Below are 24,523 nucleotides of genomic sequence, written 5' to 3' on the forward strand. Positions count from 1 at the left end.
ATTAGAGGCAGTTTGAACAAAACTGCATCTACTGACTCAAGCTGAATAACAATGCTGCCCTCTGTATAAATGCTTATTTTTTTCATAATTTATTAACTTTCTTATGACACTATTGTCTTTTTAGAGAATTTGACTTGTTTCCGTAATTGAGTTTCCATTAATGATTCTTCTGATTTCTGGTTTAATACTGTGGAGCTGCTTTGAAGCAATCTGCATTGAACAAAGTGCTTTAGAAATCAAGGTGATTTGACTGAATTAAAATGCTTGTTGGATCATGAAGAATGTGTGTCTTAAATGTCACTTTGATTGTCTCCACAGCATGTACACTGCGATGCGGGACCCTCCCATGGGAGGACATGTGCAGCCCTACAGGTAATTGATAATTCTACATAAAATGATTGAGCTCAAATGATTTCACAGCAGATTCTCTGGCAAACTATATTGTCAGTATGTATATTTTTATCAAGATGAAAAGAAAAAATCTTAGTCTCCATGTTTTGTATTCCACATCCTGGTGTTTAATTCAGTGTTTTTTGTGTTGTGTATTTGCGTGATTGTAGCAATGGCGTAGTTCGGGGTCAGATTGTTAGCAACCCTTATGCTAGAGATCCCCCCAGCCGAAACCCTTATGAAGACCACAGCCCTTCTGCAGACCACCACAGTGATTACAGACCACGTGTCCCTTCACACACATATGATGACCTGGTATGGTTCAAGAATATATTAAACATTTCAGTTTCAGAAATAGTAAACGTTTATGAGTTTATTTGTTTTTCTCCATGGGGATATTATGGTACAATATACAGCAAATGAGCAATTCAGAAGCAGTGTTCTGATAAGATCCAGTGTTCTGGATATAAGCTTACTGTTGATGAACAAAGGTCTTCTCCTTAAATAAATCATCCTTCTGCTCTTTATCACTCCAACAGAAAAACAACCAACCCTATTCTCCTGCTCCACCTTTCGGTTCCTCTGAGCATGGGAACCTCCGCAATGGATTTCCACGACCCCAATTAAGTATACGATACTAGATTTAAAAAACAAAACAAAAGAAGAAACAAAAGTTGTACAATAAAGACTTTGCCAGGATGTTGAATGGGAATGACGTAATTTACAGAAAACTAATAAGCCTTTATTACTTCCTGCTTTAAAACGGATCTCTATTATCAGCTGTAAATATGTTTATAGTGGGTAATTTATACAGAAAAATTTAAATAGTAAAAAGTTAATTTTTTTCCTACATTAAATAAAACTGCAATTCTGCACCTTGTTTGCTACCTATTTGAAATTCTGAAATGTATGTGGAATTTTGAAAGGCATTCTCTACTCAATTATGAATGGCACGAAGATCAGAATTTTGTTGTCATTTTGGCTCATCTGGTTTTGCACTTGTAAAGTCGATTGCTGTCATTAAAATAAGGACACACATAACAATCATAAATGTATGTTCATTTTTCAATGCAATGTCTCAAATTATGCTGATACATTTTTTGTATTAAATTACAAAGCAAGCATTATTACTAGAGACCTCATATTGCATAAAACATTCAGATATAAAGAAATAGGCTGTTGATAGGTGATTTCTCTTTATGTTTACTGATGAACTGAAAGTTGACTTCACAGAGTTTTCCAAAAGAAAAGCAAAGCTGGCAGATAATAAATACATTTCAGAATAAAATGGCAGTCTAGAGAGTTTGTTTCAATGTCCTACACAGTTTGTTCAGCAATTTTGAACCACAGTGTCACCGTCAGATCCATGCAAGTGCTGTTATTGGTTCTAAATGCTCTTGCAGAACCATCTTCACTGAAGCTTCTCTTCTGAAACAGACAACGAGGCCTAGCAATATCAGCCAATGCTTAACGAACATGCAGTCTTAACTGGCTTCAAATCAAACAGCAAATTAGGTGTAATTATGTCAGTGACAATGTCCTTCTGAGTCAACTGATTTTGACTCTAAAAGCTGACAGTACATGGAACACTTCTGTAGAAACGCTGCACTCAAAACAACATCCATGAAAAGGCAAACTTTTAATCATGTAGGAAAGGGTGACACCCAAACATCCATCTCCACAGATGCTCAGGGGTTTAAGGTCTCATTTAAGCTCACCAAGATTTAAGATTTACATAGAGACATATAAAAGAATGTCAAATACGCAAACTCAGTTTAGAAAAAAAGGAACCATCTTAACTAACCACTACAGTGCCATTCTCTGTTGTGTCCATGTCACATATTGGCAGCATTGGGAGGTTTATTTGAGGGAACTGAAGGGATGCGCGCGTATGTGAGTGTGTGAAATCAGATCAGCCCATGTTTTTGCGGTTGCCATATCCTCTCCGGTGTGTGTCCTTCCAGTCGTCCCAGTCACGTGCCTTCTGCAGTGCCTCTTCATCACCATTCTCTTCCTTCCTCTCTCTTTCTGCTCTCTCATCTTCCTCTACATCACCATCTGCTGAGGAGGAAAGACAGAGCCACTTGATGAAGTGAAAGTAAGACTGCAGGACAAAATCATTTAATCATCCATTAATGCACTTGCAATATAATCCATGTTCTGCAAAAGCGCTCAATATGCATATAAGCACCTGCACTGCGTGGTATGCCCTGGTCAGGTAAACATCCTTGCCGCCGGTGCTGCTCATACCAATCATCCACTGTCATGGTAGGAAGACTGGGATACCCTGCGCCAAACACTCTGCAATACATTCAGAGAATGTTTTATTTATTTTTTTAAATCACACAAACTAATACTACAGCACTGAACTTCACAGACACACTCCAAATGCACGCATACTTTGCCTGCACAGCATCCTTAGTCAGGATAAAAGGCTTCATGGGCGGTCTTTTAGGTGGAGATGGCTGGGGGGCGCACTACAGAAACAGACAATTATTAATAAAGCTATGAATCAATTTCAATTTTTAAATTGTGTTGGGAAGGTTACTTTGAAAATGTAACAGGTTACAGATTACAAGTTACTCTATTTAAAATGTAACAAGTAGTGTAACTATTTCAATTACTTTAACAGAATTTCATTAACATTTTATTTTAGGCTATCCTTGTTACATGTTTACATGTACTTACTATTATAATAACAATAAATTATGCATAATTACATGTAATTCACAAGTAACCCTAAATCTCACCATACAGTATGTACATGTAGTTAATTAATATTACTCTGTACTTAAATGTATTATTACACTATAACAAGGACACCTTAAAATAAAGTGTAACCACATTTATTTTGTAACTAAATTACGTAATTCCATTTACATGTAACTAGTTACTCCCCAACACTGATCTCCTTTTTTTGCAATAAATCAGAGATCGGTAGAGCGGTAGATATGCAACCACATAATGCACACTAAAAAACACAGATGTAATTCATGTGGCAATCAAACACCTGCTTGAAAAGCTCCATCCGTTTCAGAATCTCCATCTCCCGGTTGATAGAGTCGATCTCCTCAAGTGCTAGTGTGACCCACCTGCGTACATGCAGCAGGTAAAAATCTCTCACCACCTCTTCATCGGCCGAACCAGATTCAACCAGCCCCCTAACCTCACTCAGCTTGGCTTCTGTCTCCTTACGCTGCTTAAACCTGAAAACAACTTACAGAGTAAATATGCCACACATGAACGTTACACAAACATTAGCACAATTGATGGAAAAGACACAAACCTTGTACAAATATTACATATACACTGTCATTCAAATGTGTCAGTAAGATTTTAAAATAATGTTTTTATTCAGCAAGGGCAGTTTAAACTGATCAAAAATTATATGACAAAAAATGCATCATATTCTTGAACAAAATATAGTATCACAGTTTCCACACAAATATAAGCAGCACAACTGTTTTTGACACTATTAATACTAAAAATACTTCTTGAGCACCAAATCAGCATATATTACAATCAAAAATATAGATATGAAACTATATTAAAACAGAAAACAGTATTGAAATTGTAATATATTTCACAACATCAGTTTTGACTGTTTTTTTGATCAAATAAATGCAGCCTTTGTGAGCATAAGAGACTTCATTTAAAAACATCTTTAAAACTCTTATCCCAATATTCAGTGCCGACCCACCTCTCTATTTTGGCTTGTCTTTGTGTTGCCATTGCGATGAGGTCTAGCTGTGACACTGGCATCGGGACTGATGGATTGGCCTGCTCCTCAGTAGGAGCGTCTGCTGTGTGCTCGCTGGCTCTGGGCAGCTGAAAACTACACACATCATACTCCTTGCACCTCCGGAGGAAGTCCATGAAGTAGACGCGGGCCGCCTGCACATGCTCCAGACGCTTGCTGGGGTTCACCTGTTTCATGGTGAGCGCTCCCAGAAGAGCCGGCAACAACACGTACTTCAGGTCAGCTGTGGAGATTTCCTCCAATGCCTCATTATGACTACAGAAAAAAAAAAGGAAATTAATAAGTACTCCTTTTGCAATGATCATGTGACTCGTGATTTTTTTTTTTTTGCGCAAAATGTGCTTCTCATGTACAGTATGTGTAATTTTAATGTTAGATTAATTGTCAGTTTATTATTTTAATAGCACAAGGCAAAATACACACAAATACATTATAGATGTTGAAAGAAAAATTATGTAGTCCTGTAATACTCGTTAGTGCACTATTTGTGAAGCCAAATAACGAAATTAGAGAAGATATAACATCAATTCAGTGTAAAGCAGTGTACACAGCGGAGTCATGCTCTACATAACTGTAAGAACGGAGTAACAATAACTTACATATACTTTTGTAGAAAAAAAATGGCCTTTACTGTACATCACTGTACTGTGAAATTATAATGCGAATCCTAAACATTTACTGCTTTTATTGGCAACTAATGACTGGACAAAATATAAAGTTCTCGGTATCAGCGCGTTTCAGTGTGTGTGCTCCTCTAACCTGAACAGGTCCAGCTGATTGACCATCCTCGTCGCCTCCTCCAGCTGCATGATAGCGCGCTTCACTTTCACCTGCACCGCATTGGAGCTGCTCGGCTCGTTTGTGGTGTCCACCTCTTCAAACAGCTTCCAGCCCCGGTCCAGTAAATCCGACAGCTTCGGAGCCTCTGAACCACTGGGGTTCTGTATACTGTTAGCGTCTTCAGCGGCCGCCATTTCTCAAAGCGTATTTATCCAGCTCGGCTTCCGTTTGTTCCGGTTCTTTGTTTCCGGTCGGTTCTCTGCGTTGCAGTTCTGACGTCTCACTGTAGATGTCAGCAGAGTCCGCATGACGCTAATGTCGCACGAGAGACCTCTTTAACAAACAGGCATCATCATCATTTAAAGAGAGGTTTATGTAGGTAAGTGAACAAAACAAACTAAGCACTTAGAATTAACAAACTTAAATAGTATTATGTACTATTTAAAATAGTATTATGTAACTATAACTCAAATAATGTCCACTTTTGAAAACCTTTGAAATAAAACATTTATTTTATCATTGAAATAAATATATAATTGTAATTGAATAGATTTAAAAATAAATAAATAAATAACTATAGCCCTCATTTGAAGGTTAAATTGCCATTAAACACTTACATTTGAACTGTTCTAAGCTGTTGCATCAAGTGTGTACTGGAGTATACCAGTGTATTATCCTGCTCTTATGATAGAGCATATAAATGTAAAACGTATATTTACAAATATTTTAAATACCAGGGCAGCCTATGCTTAATGGTCAATGCTTTTTTATTTTCAAAGAATTATGCTTAAAACAAGCAATAATAATTTGGGAATGATCCCAAATATCTAAAACAAAAATAAAATCCTATTATATTACAAAATTAGCCTTTTTACTACACAAAACTACTTTCCCATCCTGAATTTCTGTCGCTTGTCCTACCCTGGACAGTATATGTTGACAGTTCCTGCACTAGGCATATATATTTTTGTCTTTTTAATTTATCAATGGCTAACTTTACATAGTGAAAATATTCACAGAAAGCTTTGCCTCTCAGTTCGCACAAAGAACTGTTTTGCATGCAAAAAACAGGTCTCGGTCACTTCATGCATCACTTTGTGCTGGATTATTTGTTTGTGTTGGTGTATGAAGGCAACTTAGCACCTTTGGCTGATATTAATGATTTTGCTTGCAGTAAATGAGCCTGGGAGTGTTTAACCGACTGTGTAGGACAAATAAACTTCATAAAGTAACATAGTCCAGGGCTGTTTTACCATCGAAGACTGAGCCTTTGTTAGGACAAAGCGGAAACTCAACTCATTTTCCCATGGTGTTGTATCACTGAACCTCTGGCATGATCAGCTGTTGAGAAACCACGACACATTAGAGCTGTTACTGTGATAGACGAGAACTCTCTCTAGGCTTAAGTAAATGTGTTTATTCAGTTCACTGATCCTGATGGTTAACCACACATTCGAGCAGATGTGAGATCATGTCTATTCTCTTATGTGTTAAAGATGCTATTTTTTAATCAGTTTAATGGGCTGTGTGGTTATTTTCTCTTTCTGGCCACAAAAAGAAAATTCCCCTCATAGTAGAGGACTAACCCAAACCCAGTCATGACCTTTAATCCTTATCTCTGCCCTTGGAACATACAACATACATCAACTGTCACCCTATAGAATAACAGCCGACATAGACAAACCACATTCATGCAAACACCAGGAGACCCCATGAGCTGAAAAGAATTGAAAAAACAGCATACATTTGAACATTTCCACCCAGTTTTCCTACATGTTGTGTAGCTAAAAAGAGGCTCTATTTTTGTCACGCCATGCTGTTGATTTTTCACATATTTGGAATCACTTGCAGATCTATTCTCAGTATGTGTGTGTCCAGCTATGTTGTGAAATTTATAGCCTTTTGTGCCCTTTGCTTTGTCATTTGCAATATGGGGGGCAGAACTGACAGGTGCCACACACACACTCAAATATATGGTTCAAATGGAAACCTCAGATAGCAAATGGACTAGATGTTCCTGCCATGAGAAGTTTAATGAAGAGACTAAATCTCTGAATTAAAACCAAAAAGCCAAAAGGTTTTTGAAAGAGGAAGGTTTATGGCCTAGGTCAATATAAACATAGCAAAATGCATGGACAATTTTATAAAAAAAGATTTTGTCTGTGTGTGTGGCTCAGGCTGATAGTGAAAACTGAAGACACCTGCATTGTTAAGACCATCTCAATGTCACCATAAGGAAAACCATTTAGCATTAGGGGATAGATAATAACATCTCAAAAGGCAATGTAAAGATGAAAAAGATGAAAAACAAATGTGTGTGAAAAAGAGGTTTGGATGAGTCTGTCAGCAGAGATCGGTGAGATTGTCCTGCATCTGTTTTCACAAACAATCACTATTAAACTCTTCCTCAGACTGTGTGTGTAAATACTCATTGTGTGGGAGTGTGGTGTTATACTCTTTGTAAACAATACACGGGACCCGGTTAAATGAGGAGCCGCATTCCACAGAGAGTCACAGTCAACAAAGGAGAGAAAATAATCTTGTGTCGGAAAAACGGATTGATATTTTTAGACAGAGAAAGAAACGACATTACACTCCTTCATCGTTGAGATATCAAACACATCTCACACACCTTTCTACTGTCTATTGCTTGCTGTGGCTGATAAAATCCTTGTGATTAAAGCCTTCAGAGGAACTTTTGTAAAGGGAAAATAACTGCTAATATTTGAGCAACATCACATTTTAAATCAAGCATTTGAGGACCCCTAACTGTAAACTGTTGAGCAAAGCTAAACCCCCTCCGAGGCTCAGCCTGGTCCTGCAAAGAGCCCAGAAGTCTGTGTGTGCCTTTGTCTTTCTGTAACAATGCAGAGATAAAAATCAGCCAAATCAAAGGACAAAAGGAACTGAAGAACAGGTTAGCCCTCTGTCTCTTTCTCCCTTAGCTTCTGTTGAATTCTTGCTATCTGGATTTTAAATCTCTCTATAGCACTGATATCCTGAAAATGTCTTTGATGTGGAAGAATGTTGATGAGGGATCTGAGAAAACATGCTTACATTCACATACAGAAGTGCTATAAAACGCTGATCAGATTCTGACCAACACAAGTCTTCTCAAAACTGCCTTAGTCTGACTTTAAAGAATAGTTCACCCAAATCCAAATGCTGTCATCTTATACTCATGTCGTTCCAAACCTGTATGACCTTATTTCTTGTGGAACATGAAGGAAGCTATTTTGAGAGGTCTCCGTGCTTCTTGTCCATACAGTGCAAGTCAATGTGTGCCAATACAGTTTGGTTACCAACATTCTTCAAAATACCTTTTTTATGTTCTGTAGAAGAAAAAAAAGTCATACAGGTTTGGAACACCAAGAAGGTGAGAAAATGACAAGTTTTCATTTTTGGGCCAACTATCCTTTTAACTCTTACATGATGAAAAATTACAAATTAGACTCTTTCACATTAAATATTTTAATAAAATAAATACAAATTTTCATTTTTACAGAAAATGTACAAATTTCCCAGGGTGTATTCTTTTCATGAATACAGTGGAATACAACGGTGTCATCAAATCCTTCACAATCAATATGAGTGCACAGAACTTCTGAAGTCAACCAAACTAAACAGTTTGATCTCTTGCTGCTGTGGAACCTATGAAATTTATCTGACCAAGGGCCAGTTGCATAAACTTGGCTCTATAGTGTCTTAAGTACGAGTTTGACCAATTATCCAAAGGGAAATCTTATTTTTGGATTCAACTTAGACTAATCTATGCTTTTATGTAACTGAATTAAAAAACAGAACAGTCCTAACGAAAGAAATGAGATGACTAACTTCTAAGTCTAAATCTTTTATGCAACCGGCCCCAAAACAGATCTGAATCAGCAATGTGTAAAGTATTACCACAGGTAAAGTAACTCTTCACCAGCACAGTTCTACCCTCCCCCCAAGTGTCTTTCTCTGTGCCAGAGTTGGTGAGTTTTGCTGTGAGCGGCCACTACTTATCACTCTGCTTTTCTGCGGGGTGCCTTGAGGGCCTCCCCACAGGGTTCTTTGTTTACAGCCATTCATTAACTCTTTCACCATCCCGTATTCCTCAACTGCGGCTCTTCTTTCTTCACCTTCATGCCATTCTTACAGCACTCCTAGAGGATTATCCACTCACTTATGGCTCTAAAAAGATCATACATATTCATCCAGCACTACACCATGCCTCCTTCTCTCTGTCAATGAAGACAGTCCATAAGGGTGGTTTGTCACTTGCAGACGTATCTCTCAATAGTGCGATGGCAGGTTTTGCAGGAGACGTAACAGCACCAGTGATATTTACACTGGCAGCGCTCCACCAGCACCTCTGTATAGGCATTATAACCTCGTCCACAACACATGAGTCCACAGCTCTCACTGCCGGTCGAAGTCTTGTTACACTGTCTGCAGAGAGGATACAGAGCAAATTATTCACACGTAATGTATTTTAATGCTGGCAAATAGCGTGTTTGCAATGTGAGAATCAGTATTTGTGTCTCTGTATGTGTAATAATGTTTAACCAATTCTATTGATTCTATGTTTTCTTTGTTCTCTGTCAGATCAGTGATAGTCCCTCCTTCATTACAGTGTCTGAGAACTGATTGCTCTTTCTCCACTAATCAGCAATCAATAATCCTGATTGCTGATGCATATCTCACCTGTCTGTGGTTCCGAATGACCCCTGATTGGCATTCTCTGAGCAGTAATCGGGCGAGCTGACCAGGTAAACAAGTTCATTCTCTCCGACCGGCCTGACCTCCATCTCACGGGGGACTAGCTGTCGGCGGGTGCCAATCTGGCGCGGAATGACCTTGGTGGCCGACAGGTATTTAGACTTGAGGTCGGCTGAGATACTGTTGATGTCTTGAAGGCCCTTCCAGCAGGTCTTCACAGAGCAAGAGCCAGAAACACCGTGACATTTGCACTTAACCTCTAGAGCATCCATGAGTGCCTATGCAAAAACAACAAAACACATTAATGAAATTGAGCTGCTTCAAAAAAAATGCATGTTTCAGTGTTACAATCAGAAAGGATTCTGTTCACAGATGAGTGTGTCAAGGTAATTTACAAGTGAAGCCAGTCTTTGGTGGAATTTAAGCATGCGGTTGAGCTTACCTGTTTTCCAACTGCATTGTTGTGAAGCTGCATGAGTCTGAAGGCCTGTGGTCCTGAGCGGCGGTTCCTCATGGGTGCGTCTGAGAAGGCCGAGCCCATCTGCAGGCCGTAGCGAACATTATCTCCGCAGCCACCCCAGCGGAAGTCTGGGGACGCCTGCTCTGAGGGTGCTGGCCCACAGGAACAGCTGGGGAGCTCTCCGGAAGCACAGGCACGGGCGATGGCATGACTGACCACTGCAGCGGCCAGAGAGAACACAAACGCTGCCTCGCGGGTCCCTGCACAGAGACGCCACTGTTAGATCACCCATGCAAACACTAGCAACCCGAACATACAAAAATTGTGTAGTTTGTAAATTTATATGGGGTGGTGATGGTGCAGTGGATAAGACACATGCCTTTGGTGTGAGAGACCCGGGTTCGAATCCACTGTGAGACACCAATGTGTCCCTGAGCAAGACACTTAACCCCCTAGTTGCTCCAGAGGCGTGCGACCTCTGACATATATAGCAATTGTAAGTCGCTTTGGATAAAAGCGTCAGATAAATGTAAATGTAAATGTTATATTATGAATTAGTGGTTTTTACATAGCTGATACTTTACACTATATTGCCAAAAGTATTGGGACACCCCCTTGAATGAACAGGTTTGACTACTTTAGTAATTTCCGTGAGTACAAATCTAAATGTGTAAACATTTAATGATATTCTAGAGGACTATGTGCTTCTAATTTTATAGCAACAGTTTGGACATGATCCTTTTTGATTCTAACATGACAGTGCCTGTGTGTATAAGGCAAGGTTCAAAAGACATGATTGATTCAGTCAGTGTGGAAGAACTTGACTGGTCTGCAGAAATCCAAGTCCTCATCCCAGCTGAACACCTCTGGTGTGACTTTAAATGTAGACCTTGAGCCAAAACCTTAATCACCAAACACCAATGACTTGCATATACACTATATAGACTAAAGCGTTGGGACACCCCCTTCTTTAGAATAGAAAAAGGCACTTCCAAAACTGTGGCAACAAAGATGGAAACATAATTCATGTATTTAAAAATTGTATTTCCATTTCTGTTTTTACAACAGTTTTGGAAGTGCCTAAAATGACTATACCCATACAAGTCATTGGTGTTTGGTGATAAGGTTTTGGCTCAAGGTCTGCTGTTCAGCTGGGATGAGGACTTGGCTTTCTGCAGACCAGTTTAAGTTCTTCCATACTGACTGAATCAATCATTTCTTTTTCTAACCTTGCCTTGCCTTATACACAGAGGCACTGTCATGTTAGAATCAAAAAGGGTCGGGTCCAAACTGTTGCTATAAAATTAGAAGCCCACAATTGCTAGAATATCAGCTTAAGCATTAAGATTTGTACTCATGAAAATGACTAATGTAGTCAAACCTGTTCATTAGAAGTGGGTGTCCCAATACTTTTGACAATATATTGTATATCTAAAAATTAGCGTGACTGTTGGTCAATAGAATGCTGATATAAATAACAGTTGAATGACTATAAAACAGAATTATTTTAATAAATATTAATGTATTGAGAATGTGGCTAACTGACAACACATGTACAAGCACAGACTGCCCATGTATGTATCACCTTTAGCCAGGTCCGGGGTGAAGCGAGGCGCGCTCTCGATGGAGGAGCAGTTCCAGCGCATGTCGCTGAAGGAGCTCTGGCACGCGCTCTTGGTGAGTTTGGCCGCGTGCACGATGCTGTGCATGAGCTCGAGGTTCCGTTTACAGAGCTGCATCTGATCTGGCACGAGTCCGTCCAGCAGTTTACAGTGATGCGTCTGATTCCAGCCCACCGAGCTGCCGTTTACCGTTAAACCGCTGCAAACACAAACACCATGACTGAGCAAATATTTACACAAACCTCTAACTTCATTTTACTAAATAATGCTAAATTAATAACATTATCTGACATGTTTTCAGCAATCGATAAAACTACAGAAACAACGAAAATCATCTGTTGCGATCATGTGCCACTGAATATCAACTTTTCAAGGAACTTCAGTGAATTCTGAAGTTCTAAATGATTCATTCACAAATCGAACATATTTTGCTCTCGAATCAATGTGACGTTTAATACTACGAGCCTCTCTAAAACACCCGGATAGGGCTGGAATAAATTTGCTGTTTTTTTCTATTCCTTTCTTTTTTGGTGAATATCACTTAAATGAATGTCGTTTAACGAATAAAAATACTTACAGCCATGATATTCCTGTGCATGGATAAATCACGTTCAAAGACGTGACGAAAAATAGAAGAAAATTCCTGCATGCTGTCATTTTGCTCTTCTGTCGTTTAAAAATCCTACTGAAGTCCCGTTTGGTGTCTTTCCAGGAGCTCAAGATGCACACCACGCTGACTGTGTCCGAGTCTCTCTTTCATAGTTCAGCTATGGGGCTCGACCCGCCCCTCCGCGCGTGGGCGGTCTCTAGATTCATATTCAAGAAGCGCGCGGAGAGATTTCCTACTACAGTCAGTTTACAGGAGGAACACCTACTGAGAAAGAACTAAATGAACCACATTGTCTGGTCACGCCAGTTAGATACGTCATCAGCATAAGCCAAATCTTAGCTGAATTAAAGTAGCGTTAGAGTTTATCAAAGCTCACTAAAGTGTTAGTTATCAAGCAGACCAAACAGGTTTAGTGTTTTAGGTTTAGTCAAACTGTTTTTATATTATAAGCCTCCTGAGAGACTTAATAGTTTGTTTGTTTATTTGTTTTTTGTTGTTTTCCTGTGCGCACGTAGCCTGCTGAGCAAACAACGTTTTAACGGATTTGTCGAGGTTGAGGTACGAAAAGCTATTAGCAACAGACACATCACCCATAAACCCCGCTTTTCAGGGTGTGCGCCTTCCCAAAGGAAACAACTGGGCTTTAGTCTTTTGAAGATTTCTGTCCAAACGGGATCAACAACCCGTTCATTTACATTAAAATCAGTTTGACTCGGCTTTTCACTTCAGATAAGACGCATTTCTCGTTCCTCAAGCCTTACAAGCGCAAACATCTTAAAACAGCAGTAGGTCTCTGTAACCGGGAAAAAGACATTGAAAGTCAATGATCCAGAATTATACTTTATTCTACACAGTAAGTGATTCCCAAGTCTTATTTATGGGCTCCTCGGGGTTAAGAAAAGCAGAATTTTACACTGTTGCGCCGCTTGAAACATAGTGAATAATTCCATTAACAAAAAAACAAATTAGAACTAATCTGAAAAAAAAACAATTAGTATCCATTAAATACATGCTTTTCAGCCAGATTTGTTCAGCACGGCTCGTTGGTCTAGGGGTATGATTCTCGCTTAGGGTGCGAGAGGTCCCGGGTTCAAATCCCGGACGAGCCCTTCTTTTCATTTTTTTCAAAACAATATCTGATTATATTGTTTACTGTTTAATGAACATATATACAAGCGCTAAATAGCGTCCGTGCACTAAAACTGTTCAATAAACACAAATCTATGTTACTCGTATGATCAGCCGATGCTTATTCAGTTGAGCTGAATGTGCTTGAGCGGCGGAAGAATGCAGCCTGGCGGCTGGCGCATGTGAATGGCGGCGCGGAGACGGTGCTAATCACTCTAGTCTGATCATCACATAGGTGTGAACATTCACAGATTCCAGAACGGCCATACTCACCGTGACAATCAGAAATAACATCTCTCTCACCTCTGCGAGCGAGAAAAGCGTCTCTTTGACTGGTCCTTGAATAAAACCCTCTGAAAATGTGTCGGGACAAACCAGAATCACGAATAGACTGTTTATTGATCAATGGGCCATCAGCGGCTGAAACTGCAAACTGGAATTTGAATTGATGTGCATGCGAGAGCGGGAATTGGTCGGGTTTAAGATCAAACAAACCAGTTCTTTCTTTAATGGAGCCAGAATAATAGAAATGCTTTACGGGGTTGCTAATCCGATCAACAAATCCCGCCATAATCGGAGGACTAATCATCGGGTTTTATGAGTATTGTGTGCTGTAAATAAGCGACATCATTGCATCAATAAATAAACCAACTTAGGTTTCAACAGGTCTTGTATTAAATCATAAGTAAATGAAACGAAACGCTAAGCTGTGTATTTTTCTTCGCTGTAGTGCAATGAGGAACTTTTTAAAGAGAGACTGGAGCTGGATATGGACTCTTTCAGTTAAATTTGACCTTTAGTTGACCTGTTTCAGTACAGTAACCTACATTTACATAAAATGCAACAATCACACTTACAGCATAAAATTCACATTGACAAACGAGTTCTTGTACCAGAATGCAAACTCGAGAAAGCCATATTAAAGAGATCAAGTGGAACTGGGCAATTTCAAAAAGTGATAATGAGCCAACAACCATATGGTTTGAGGAAAGTATTCCCTCCAAAATCCAATTTAAGTAGTTGTACAGAAGCCTAAAATATTTCCGACCTTATCATTATTATTATTATTTAAGAAATGTAATGGTATGTCCTCTACATCCATAGAGGTTAAAAAATTAGTAGCCTATGAGGCATGATAGACGAGAGCCTAGTTAGCAATAGCAAATCATATTCTTATTCTTGTTTACAGGGGCTCTTCACTATGCACCAGTAGTGTTAAAAACTACTGGACTTCAGCAAACCTTTTGTTCTGAGCAATAACAGAGACATGAAAGAGCATGGTGAGGTGTGAGATGCAGGATGGAGTCTCACCTAGAAACCATTCTGTTGAGAGTTCACCTGTTTGAAGCAGTCAGGGGGCTTGTGAGGATGAGCCCTTTACTTACTGTTTTGTGCTCTTTGACGTAATTGTCCTGAGATTTTAGACAATAGTTTAGCACCAAGAGCGTATCCTGTCTTTTGCATTTGTTTGTGTACAATGTAGACGGTAAGACAGAGGAATGTGGAAACAGGTGACGAAACCTTCATGTTTGTGAAAGAATGACACTGTAAGGTGTTATTAGCCGTTACGCCATCCTCTAGACCACTTAACGCTGAATACACACAGGCAGAAAGGATGTTTCTGTTCTAGACAGTGTGGAACATCAATGAAGTTGAGGTATGCTAAGTGAAACTGATTTGGTTTCTTCACTGAGAGTTTGAATCAACATTCAGTCACATATGTTCACAAATACAGTCAGTTTTTAGAGCTGAATAAATTAGGCCACAAACATCTCTGTATATGACTACAAGCATATACTGATGGTCATATCTGAATTATATGACTGAACTTACAGGTATAAGAAAACAGACAAGGTTTTTTTTTTTTAACTGAACACTAGGTGGCACTGCACATCAACTGGCCCAAGACTACAGTTCTCACTGTAATTCACTCTTTCTCTGGGAACATTTGAAATTGAAACACACTTTAAAAACAGTCTTCCAAAAACAATTTAATAGGACATAAAAAAAAAAAACTTTACAAAAGAGCAAAATATCTTATGTACATATATACAGTCCCTGTATAGTTTACAAATTTACATTATCTTCAGTAAAACAGGACTACATACAGTATACAAACACTTACCTAACAAAGACACTCATATCTAAAACACATACACACACGCACACCAGAAACAAAAACTAAAACAAGCCGTCGGTCGGATGTGATGTTTGTGGGAAGAAAAAGGGGGATATAAACAACAAATCTATCAGAACACAATCACATTCAGACTCTCCTGGTTTTTTACATTTCCATGTGGAGACAGAGGGAACATGCAGAGGAAACCTGAGGGCAGATTACCAGCTCTCTTCAGAAAGTTCCAGATAATTCCCATGCTTTTTTAAATTCCAAAACCTTTGAACACACAATAAAGCAGTTTGTTCTCATTGTGAGGATCTGATTCCTATTAACTCAACTACACTTGTATAATTCAGATTTTCTCTACAACCCATTCAAGATCCACAATCCTGAACTGTCACTTGGGTGCTGGAGAAATCTCAAGGGCTGATTCATGACACTGTTCATTTTATCAGTATTTGTTGGAGCGAAAGACAGGCTCATATGTTTGGAATGGAATACTAGCTTATTGCTTACTGTATACTGTGTTCAGAATATACTGATTACTGCCTACTGTTTTTAAAACTGGTATATGCAACAGAATAGATTATGAGACGCTGTTTCAGTAGTAGTATAGTTCTAGTTGCATGATCAGTTCAGTGAGTTATCATCTTATATGTTTTATAGGATTTTTTTTTCTGTAAAATTGGGATTTTGCATTGTGGGATACAGTATTCAGCATATACGCTAATAAACAGCATTCATTTGAAATATAAATCTTTTGCAACACTGTAAACGTCGTTACTGTAACTTTTGACCAATTTAATGCGTTTTTAAACTTAAAAAATATTACTGACCCCAAATTCTTTTAAACAGTATATATATACAAACACACACACACACACACACACACACACACACACACACACACATGTTGGGTTTCCATGTTTTATGGGGACATCCCATAGGCGCAATGGTTTTTATACTGTACAATCTGTATGTGCTATTGCCCTACACCAACCCTACACCTAAACTTAGCCCTCACAGGAAACATGCTGCAGTTTTTGATTTTCAAAAAACTTTATGCTGTATGATTTATAAGCTTGTTTCCTCATGGGGACCAAAAAATGTCCCCACAAGATTAAGATTTACTGGTATTACTATCCTTGTGGGGACATTTGGTCCCCAGGACGTGATGAATACCAGGTGCACACACACACACACACACACATATATATTAGAGTACAGCATGCATTCTATGTACTGCAAAAGTAACTGAAGTACAATAGTATTCTATTCCAAACACTGCCAGACTCAATGCTTCTTTTGCTATAGAGGAACCTGTCCTGGAGTACCCCCAGCCCTGCACATTATGTATGTCTCCCTCTTCTATCACACCTCATCAGCTCATTAGTGGAGACTGCAAGACCTGAAGTGGGTGTGTCAGATATAGGGAGACATACAAAATGTGCAGTGCTGGGGGTACTTCATGGAGAGGTTTGAAAACCACTGCTATAGAGGAGCACTACTGTCCCCTACAGGAGGCATATGGTTTTGTATTGCATATTCAGGATGATGTTGAAGACTAGGACACTAGAAAAGCATTATGGATTATCATCACTTTCAGTGCCTGAACTACTGCCATCACTCAGTTCTCCCCACAGGTAGTTACAGGTAAAGAGCAAAAAATCATAAAACTGTACATTTCAGAATTGCATGACTTCATATTAAAAATGGGTATCTTGACTGCATTTGTAGAGGTTTAGTGATAACTGGACATAGATATTCTGTTTTATACATTGCCATAATCAGTGCTTAATAGAAAAGTACACAGATTCACTATTTATGTGTTGTTGTTGTTATCTATTGAAGTGTGTGTCTGTTATGGATTGAGCGGGCTGCTACTGGTGCATTGAATGAATAGAGTATCTCACTCCGATCACAGTTCCAGTCACTGCAATCACTGCAGGTGCACTTCCTCCCTGTGCTGCACGTGCCGGATACCACATACACGCAGCGCTGTAAGGGCACTGAGCTCATCCAATCGCTAGGTGGAAGCTGCTGGAATGGCTGATACACAATGCATCTTGGTTATTCACCAGTTTCAGTACTCAGAGAGAATTGGATCTTTTTGTCAGTGTTGGTGATGCTACATAGTCACATTTGCCTGACGCTCGGCAGATATGCAGATGAGCCCGGTCGTTCATAAATGGTTGGCTCTGTGTCCTTGGGGCGGTGCTAATGAGACATACTGGCTCAGTTGAGTTCAGTGAGTGTGGTCTGTGAGCTCATCAGCGTGGTGTGTGTGTCTGATCGGGTCGACCGTACGCCGATGTGCTCAGGTGTGTCCAGCGGCCGGGGCGTCCCCTAGACGGATGCTGCCGAGGAAGGTGGTGTGGTTGCTCATGGAGATGGAGGTGTCCTCGTACACCATGCGGATGGAGATCCTCTGGCGGGCTCGCAACAAACACACCCCCGCGGTGTAGCAGGTGTTAAACTTACGCTGGCCGGTCTCGATGCTTCGCGTGCAGCGCAAGAATGGAGTCTTGTCAACCATCACCTCATAACTCGCTATGTCCGTGAAGTTCAGGTAATATACCTGATGAACACACAGACACACAAGAAAAGGTTAATGGTTACTTATTTCTAATCATGGAAAAATATATATATTTTTTGTGTTTGTATGAAATGTAGTCTGTATTTGTTTGTGTATAAGCAGTAGAGTTAGTCCAGGGACTGTACTCACTTCTACCTGACTATATATAAAATATGTTCCGTCAAGTAGGACTTCCAGCTCTCCAGAGCGCGAGTGCATTTTAAACACCCTCTGATGGATTGAGATCATTCTCCAATTTTTCAACACACCTTCTGACAAATCTCACAAACAGACATCAGTAAATACTCAATCATCTGTTATGACAGCAGCGACACATAGTTAAAACACACACACACACACACACACACACACACACACACACACCAGGGCTCAATTATAAGGAGGTTTTTCTCCGATTTCTACTTGCCTTGTCAAAAATTTAATTTAGTTATTTAAAAAATGTTATTACACACATACACATTAAAATCAGTTAGAAATATTTCTACAATTTAAAACATTTTAATTTCAAATTATAATGTAATTTATTCCTGTGATGCAAAACCATTACTCCAGTCTTCAGTGTCACGTGATCTTTCAGAAATCATTCTAATATACTGATTAGATGCTTAAGAAACATTTCTTTATTATCATCAACACTGAAAATAGTTGTGCTGCTCAATATTTTGTGTTTTCAGGATTATGTGATGCATTGAAATTTCAAAATAACAGCATTTATTTGAATTAAAAATATTTTGTAACCTTATAAAGGTCTTTACTTTAAAACGTCTTTATGCTTTTGATAAATTTAACGTGTCCTTGTTGACTCCAACGGTAGCGTATTTTTTCTTCATGAAATGTTCATTTCATGTATTTATTTATTTTTTTACAAAGAACATTTACAACAGGCCCTCCTTATATTTGAGCCCTTCATACAATCTTTAACAAATGAAAGTCATTAACGCACAATATCAATAAGCATTATGAAGCATACGCATAGTTGTATGTGGGAGATCATTATTTAACTCTTACCTTCTTTCACCTGGATAGTAGTTTCCTGACCTTGAAGATGCACCACAGCTGGCTGCAGAAACATGTTTACAAATAAATAACCCCCCCACATTTTCTATGTACTTTTGATGCAAAGACTTATTAGCATGTTTCAGATGTGTCTGATCTACACATTAAACATCCTCTTACTACTTAATACTGAGAGAATATAATATGGAGTGATGAGCAGTGGATGGTGCATACCTGTGTCTCTCTGTGTTTGCCTTTATCTGCACCACCTGTTGACACATAGAGGAAAGAAATTAGTTTTTCTTAGTTGCTTTTATTAGTTGCTTATGATCTATTCACACCAGCAGTGAATGTCTGCCACACATCCTTGCAGCAACAAGCCTTTCAATTTAAACAATGAATTCCTATGGATTACAAAAATTTGTGAAGCAACAGTGAAGCAGCATTTCAGTCGATTTTGCAATTGTGTTGTGTTGCTCTGTTGCATTGTTCTTGATGTGGTTTTGGATAAAAGCATCTGCTAAATGACTAAATGTAAATGTAAATGTGAGCAGGCCTTTAACATTGCCATATTATGGAAATCACATTTTTTTCTTCCCTAAGATATATTTCAGAGTGAAGCAGCTTCTGGAATAAGCAAAAAAAGTAGGATGGGAGTCATGGGACCTGATTTTGTCCGCTGGGAATTGATTGGATCGTTGTTGTTTGCTATTGCTGTGATCTCATGTGAGTGACAGTTTGCTGAAGGGAAGAATTTATTGTCAAAGAAGAGATGTTGTTGCAAAGGGAAAGATTTGATTACATTTTTATTAAAGATTCTCAGGGCACATGAATTCAAAAATGGAATTGTCCATTTTGATTTCATGGTGACTTTAAACTAGCAGCTTGCTGTGACTGCGTGTAGGGGCAAGTGTCTGTATTAACCTGAGGGTCCCTGTGGTCCAGGTGGACCTTGTGGTCCAGGTGGCCCTGCGGGTCCAGGAGGTCCAGGTGGGCCAGAGGGACCCATCGCGTTACTGCCTGGGATTCCCGGGATCCCTGGTATTCCAGGTGGACCTTGTGGACCAGGTGGGCCTGGAGGTCCAGGAGCGCCAGGGGGTCCTTTCTTGCCTAAAAAATAAATAAATAAATAAAATAAAGAGAGAGGAATGCAGGAATCTGTACTCAAAATTGCAATTTTTTTTAAATAGAGTGAAAATTATGAAATTACCTTTTTTCCGCTCTCTTTTCTTTTTTCCATTAGATTCTGGAAGAGGGATAAGAAGCAAGAAAAGATAATCAGTTAGAAATGTATCATTTTACAATCACGATCACAAATGCAAAGAAATGTTCTCCCTGGGCTCCTGCTTTTTTCTTCCAGAAAAGAGACTGATTTATTCAAAGTAGCTAAACCGATAATGACACTCACATGAGCACAGAAAAACAAACCCCAAACGTTATTTGAAGGACAGCTGCTTCTGCTGGTGTCTACAAATAACACACGCACACACATCTCACTGTACAACAAGCAACAAAAGTAGACACAAGAGTGAAACGATATCTAGTAAGAGTGTGTTTGTGTGAATGTGTAACAAATCCAGCACATCTGTACTAAACAAGTCTGACAAAATCCACTGTTGTATAGTTTAAAGTCTAGCCTAAATACACACACACTCTGACTCTCAGGAGACAGATCTGTGTTCCTAAGGCCTGAGGTCACTCTTGTGTTTTTGTTGGCTAGTATTCGGGGGTCTTTTTTCGCAATAATACTACTTCAACTCATTTGTAAATGACTGCTGTTTTCATTGTGTTGTCTGGTGGGCTTCGCACGCGATATCTCTTTTTCTCAAAACACAGAATATCAAAAGTGAAGAGAAACAACTTGCTGCCTTTAATCTTTTCCTTTAATCTTCCTTTATTCTCATTATATGAAAAACAACGGAAGCGGGGGGGGGGGGGGGGGGGGGGGGGGGGGGGGGGGGCAGCATGCACATACATAAAATCAAGCAAGCATGACAAAAAGCAAACATGACGCATATAATAAGCATGTAAAGAACTCGACCTGCCTTCAGTACCTCTCTGCAGATGTCCCTGTCTTTTTTTATAAAACAATCAGGGATGAACTCACCAAATACTTGTTTATTTCAGCGCAAACCCTGCATCTTATTCACATCCCACCCGCAATCCTATTTAAACAGACGCAACTGCAGGGTGCAATTAACACAGTGATTTTACTGGCCATAGAAAGCAGATGGACAAAATGGTTAAAGAATTAATACAGTTTGTTTTCAAATGGACTTTGTGTACATTTTCTAGCGATCTTTGAAGTGGAAACTGTAGCCAGATTGACTTTGTGTCCCTGCTCTAACAACACAGTACTGACACAATGGCTCATAAAAAAATGCTTTTCTGTTTGGAACTGTCAGGGGCTTCACACATCAAATGGTTACTCTGAATTTGTTCTCAGTATGAGCAAATCATCCAGCCCACTTCACAAAGCCTTGGTTTGTTTTGTAAAACCTTTATTATCTACATAGTCTTTACTTCTACTCCAAAAACTTTATCAAAAACAAAATCTTAATCAGAATGTTTCCCAGATTGCCACATGTAATGTTTGTTTTATAAATGCCTTACACATTTACTTATTTAAACAAACTTTGCAAACCGTCCCTGCTGCTTTAGCAAATCCACTCTCCTGATTTACAAAACATTTGCTAAACATAATGAAAAAATCTCTGGTTTTGTGAAATTGTCAAGCCAGTGGCGCAGATTTATCAACAGAGCGAATGAACTCCCTCTGGTGGTGCCGGTGAGCCTCAGAGAGCTTACATCAAGAGAAGCATCAGGAAAAGATAACATTTATAATATTGTAGTTGAAACTGCAGTTTAGCAAATGAATGTACATGCAACAAAGATATTTCTAAAAGCAACTCAACTATATAAGAACAAGTGCTTGTAAATGTTGAGCTATAAATAAAATACTAATATAAAAAGTTTGTGTACATGCATATTCATCAAAATGGTTTTGATGGAGGGTTACTTGACATGAGGGCATGTCTGTGTTTGTTTTATGGGAGAAGAAAGAAAGAGTGTTAAAAGTCTTTAATGAATGGAACAAATTAGCATCAAAGACAGACAATATTGGAACCATATTTCACACCAAACATGCAGCTGCACACACAAACACACCGAACACCAGCTGTACATTCACAAAGTTAAGGTTTATGAGGCCACAAAGTTAGTGAGTTTGTGTCCATGTCCATGTGCAAGTGCTTTGACCCATGAATCTGAGAATTGGGAAGAAGACAGTATGACTTTTGATCCTTATTAAACCATGCATGTACACGCAGCTGCTCACACACAGTTTGACACCTGCAAAAATACTCACCTAACACAGTCTGATGCTTGGATTTTATACTCAGATCTAATCAGTTAAAATCTGTTGTCAACATTTCATGGAAATTTAGTTTAACAGAATTACAATTAAGCCATAAAAATCAACAACAACATGAGTTATGTGAGTGGACGCTGTTCAAAATGAGCTCACAGCGATGAGTGAGGTCTATAGTTTCAAACACATATATTGAGCTGTATGCAATATCCTATATGTCTACGTAACAGTATGTTTGGGATTTATTAACATCCATACACTGCTGTCAAATATACAGAGATTTACATCTCAGCATATTACAGGAATTGTTTCCATCAGAGTCCATCTGCAACACACCTGAGTGTGCCAGTCTACTAGTGTGTGTAAGAGAATTTAATGTACAATTTAGTGCACAAGACTCCCACACACAGATACAACAATAATCTGAGAAATACTGGATCTTGTTCACTAATTAATAAACAATTTTACTTATGTAAATGTGCTTATAGCTTAAAAAGACATGCTTACAGCAAGGGTAATGTTTATTATTCTCAATAGCAGATGAACCACATTACTTGCCTTTTGTGTTTAAATTGATGACTTGCCAAGATGGGCATCATTTTTTCAAACTTTTTACCACAAGTTAATATAGCACAACTGTCATGTGCTGAAATGGGACAGTTGATGACAATTTATTGGGGTACAACTATACAAACTGCTCTCAGGCCCTGCTGTCTGCTGGCTTCTGCACCAAAATATCATTTTCTGTAGTCCTCATATTCTCATTTGATCTCAGGAAAAGGTGAGATTTCAGTGAAAACAGTCAGTAGTTGTGACATCCTTCCAAATCCATCTCTTTTACGTTGGCTAATAATAATAATAGTAGTCGTAGTAGTAACACTAATAATTTACTAGTACTACTCTTACAACAAAATATTTCTTCTTCTTCTTATATATTCAGGTTGGCTGAAAGTTTGAATTAAGTAGAATACTTGACTAGAATACTCTGAAGAATAGAATACTCTGAAGTGGAGCAAAGAAAACAATGTCTTAATATTCAAAATACAACTTTTTTTATGTCACTCTACCAATGTGCAATTATAAAGCCTTAAGGATATCCATAATTCCTTACTGTGCCTTACTGTACATCTCATTTGTTGACAGCCCGCACTATATCTTCTACCCTATATGTATCATCAGTAACCTTGCTTTCCCGACATCTGCTTCAGCATCGTTTGAGATGGCATGCATGCACATTATCTGTGTTGTATCGGTATTTGTTTTGGCACATGATGCACACAGGTGCAAAATCTGAAACAGTAGAACTCCCGATCAGACCCAGTGACTGCACAGCCATAATCAAAGCCAAACCAACTGCCAATCAAACCGTTGCCAACTGGAGCCAATCATGCCGATGGAAAGAGGAGTAGGTAACCAAAGCTAGAGGCAACCAATGAGAAAGAGCAAGAGAGGAGTAATATCAGTTTGTTAGAAGCTACAAGAATGGAAAAAGGAGAGAGATTTCACGTATAAACTACGGGTGCGCACAGCATAGCCCAGTAATGAGTAAGATGGAAGGAATGAACGAGGGGGAGAGAGAGTGAGAGGTAGCATGATCAAATGAAGGAAATGCATCTCGTTCTGAACTCTAAACCACATCAAAGAGAAATCGCTGGCAATCTCACAGGCTTTATACTCATGTATACACACGTACACACATATACACACACACACACACACACACACACACACACACACACACACACACACACACTGTCTTAACATAAGCTCTAAATTTCATGAATACCAACACACACAAAGGAGTTTTTTTTTACCTGAACGTTTGGTACGATGAATGACTCTCTCCAGCCCTCTTGTGTGTTCATCCCTCCATCTGCTCTGTGAAGATGAAGGAATACTTTTTTTAAATACAGTGCAGAAGAATAAAATTAATTCATGGTGCTGTTTCAAAGCATTTTACATTTCAACTCCAGTCTGAGTTTGAGCCAATG

The 24,523-nt window shown here is 39.0% G+C and overlaps 3 protein-coding genes across 6 annotated transcripts in view; all 3 read right to left on the reverse strand.

Annotated features, from left to right (window-relative positions):
- Positions 1-733: 733 nt before the first annotated feature.
- Positions 734-5,156, reverse strand: LOC306870961 (immunoglobulin-binding protein 1-like). Of its 4 annotated transcripts, none has more exons than XR_013784299.1 (7): positions 4,910-5,156; positions 4,091-4,405; positions 3,401-3,596; positions 2,791-2,867; positions 2,582-2,691; positions 2,195-2,448; positions 1,432-1,818 (listed from the first exon to the last, which is right to left on the reverse strand). XR_013784299.1 is itself a non-coding variant. In XM_079418580.1 (6 exons), the coding sequence occupies exons 1-6, from the start codon at positions 5,122-5,124 to the stop codon at positions 2,303-2,305; spliced, it is 1,059 nt and encodes a 352-aa protein (XP_079274706.1). In that variant the 5' UTR covers positions 5,125-5,156; the 3' UTR covers positions 734-2,302. The 4 variants fall into 4 exon arrangements, 2 of the variants coding, with proteins under 2 accessions (XP_079274706.1, XP_079274705.1); XR_013784300.1 differs by having other exon boundaries at positions 1,576-1,818; positions 2,195-2,451; XM_079418580.1 differs by having other exon boundaries at positions 734-2,448.
- A 3,232-nt stretch (positions 5,157-8,388) lies between these two features.
- Positions 8,389-12,370, reverse strand: LOC306871531 (protein Wnt-11-like; the record flags this gene model as incomplete). The annotated part of the gene is made up of 5 exons (XM_079419546.1): positions 8,389-9,361; positions 9,617-9,909; positions 10,074-10,351; positions 11,677-11,912; positions 12,291-12,370. The coding sequence occupies 5 exons, from the start codon at positions 12,368-12,370 to the stop codon at positions 9,187-9,189; spliced, it is 1,062 nt and encodes a 353-aa protein (XP_079275672.1). The 3' UTR covers positions 8,389-9,186.
- Positions 12,371-16,247: 3,877 nt separating this feature from the next.
- LOC306871076 (ectodysplasin-A-like) overlaps positions 16,248-24,523 on the reverse strand; it is a 40,743-nt gene continuing 32,467 nt past the window's right edge. The window contains exons 2-8 of the mRNA XM_079418765.1: positions 24,347-24,410; positions 20,373-20,408; positions 20,087-20,272; positions 19,397-19,431; positions 19,175-19,226; positions 18,296-18,426; positions 16,248-18,148 (exon numbers count right to left, since the gene is read on the reverse strand). Of these exons, the coding sequence (XP_079274891.1) occupies positions 17,888-18,148; positions 18,296-18,426; positions 19,175-19,226; positions 19,397-19,431; positions 20,087-20,272; positions 20,373-20,408; positions 24,347-24,410 (765 nt within the window). The 3' untranslated portion in view covers positions 16,248-17,887. The remainder of the gene's footprint in view (positions 18,149-18,295; positions 18,427-19,174; positions 19,227-19,396; positions 19,432-20,086; positions 20,273-20,372; positions 20,409-24,346; positions 24,411-24,523) is intronic.

Source organism: Barbus barbus (genome assembly GCF_936440315.1).
Source record: "Barbus barbus genome assembly, chromosome: 6".
In the NCBI taxonomy this organism is placed as follows: domain Eukaryota; kingdom Metazoa; phylum Chordata; class Actinopteri; order Cypriniformes; family Cyprinidae; genus Barbus; species Barbus barbus.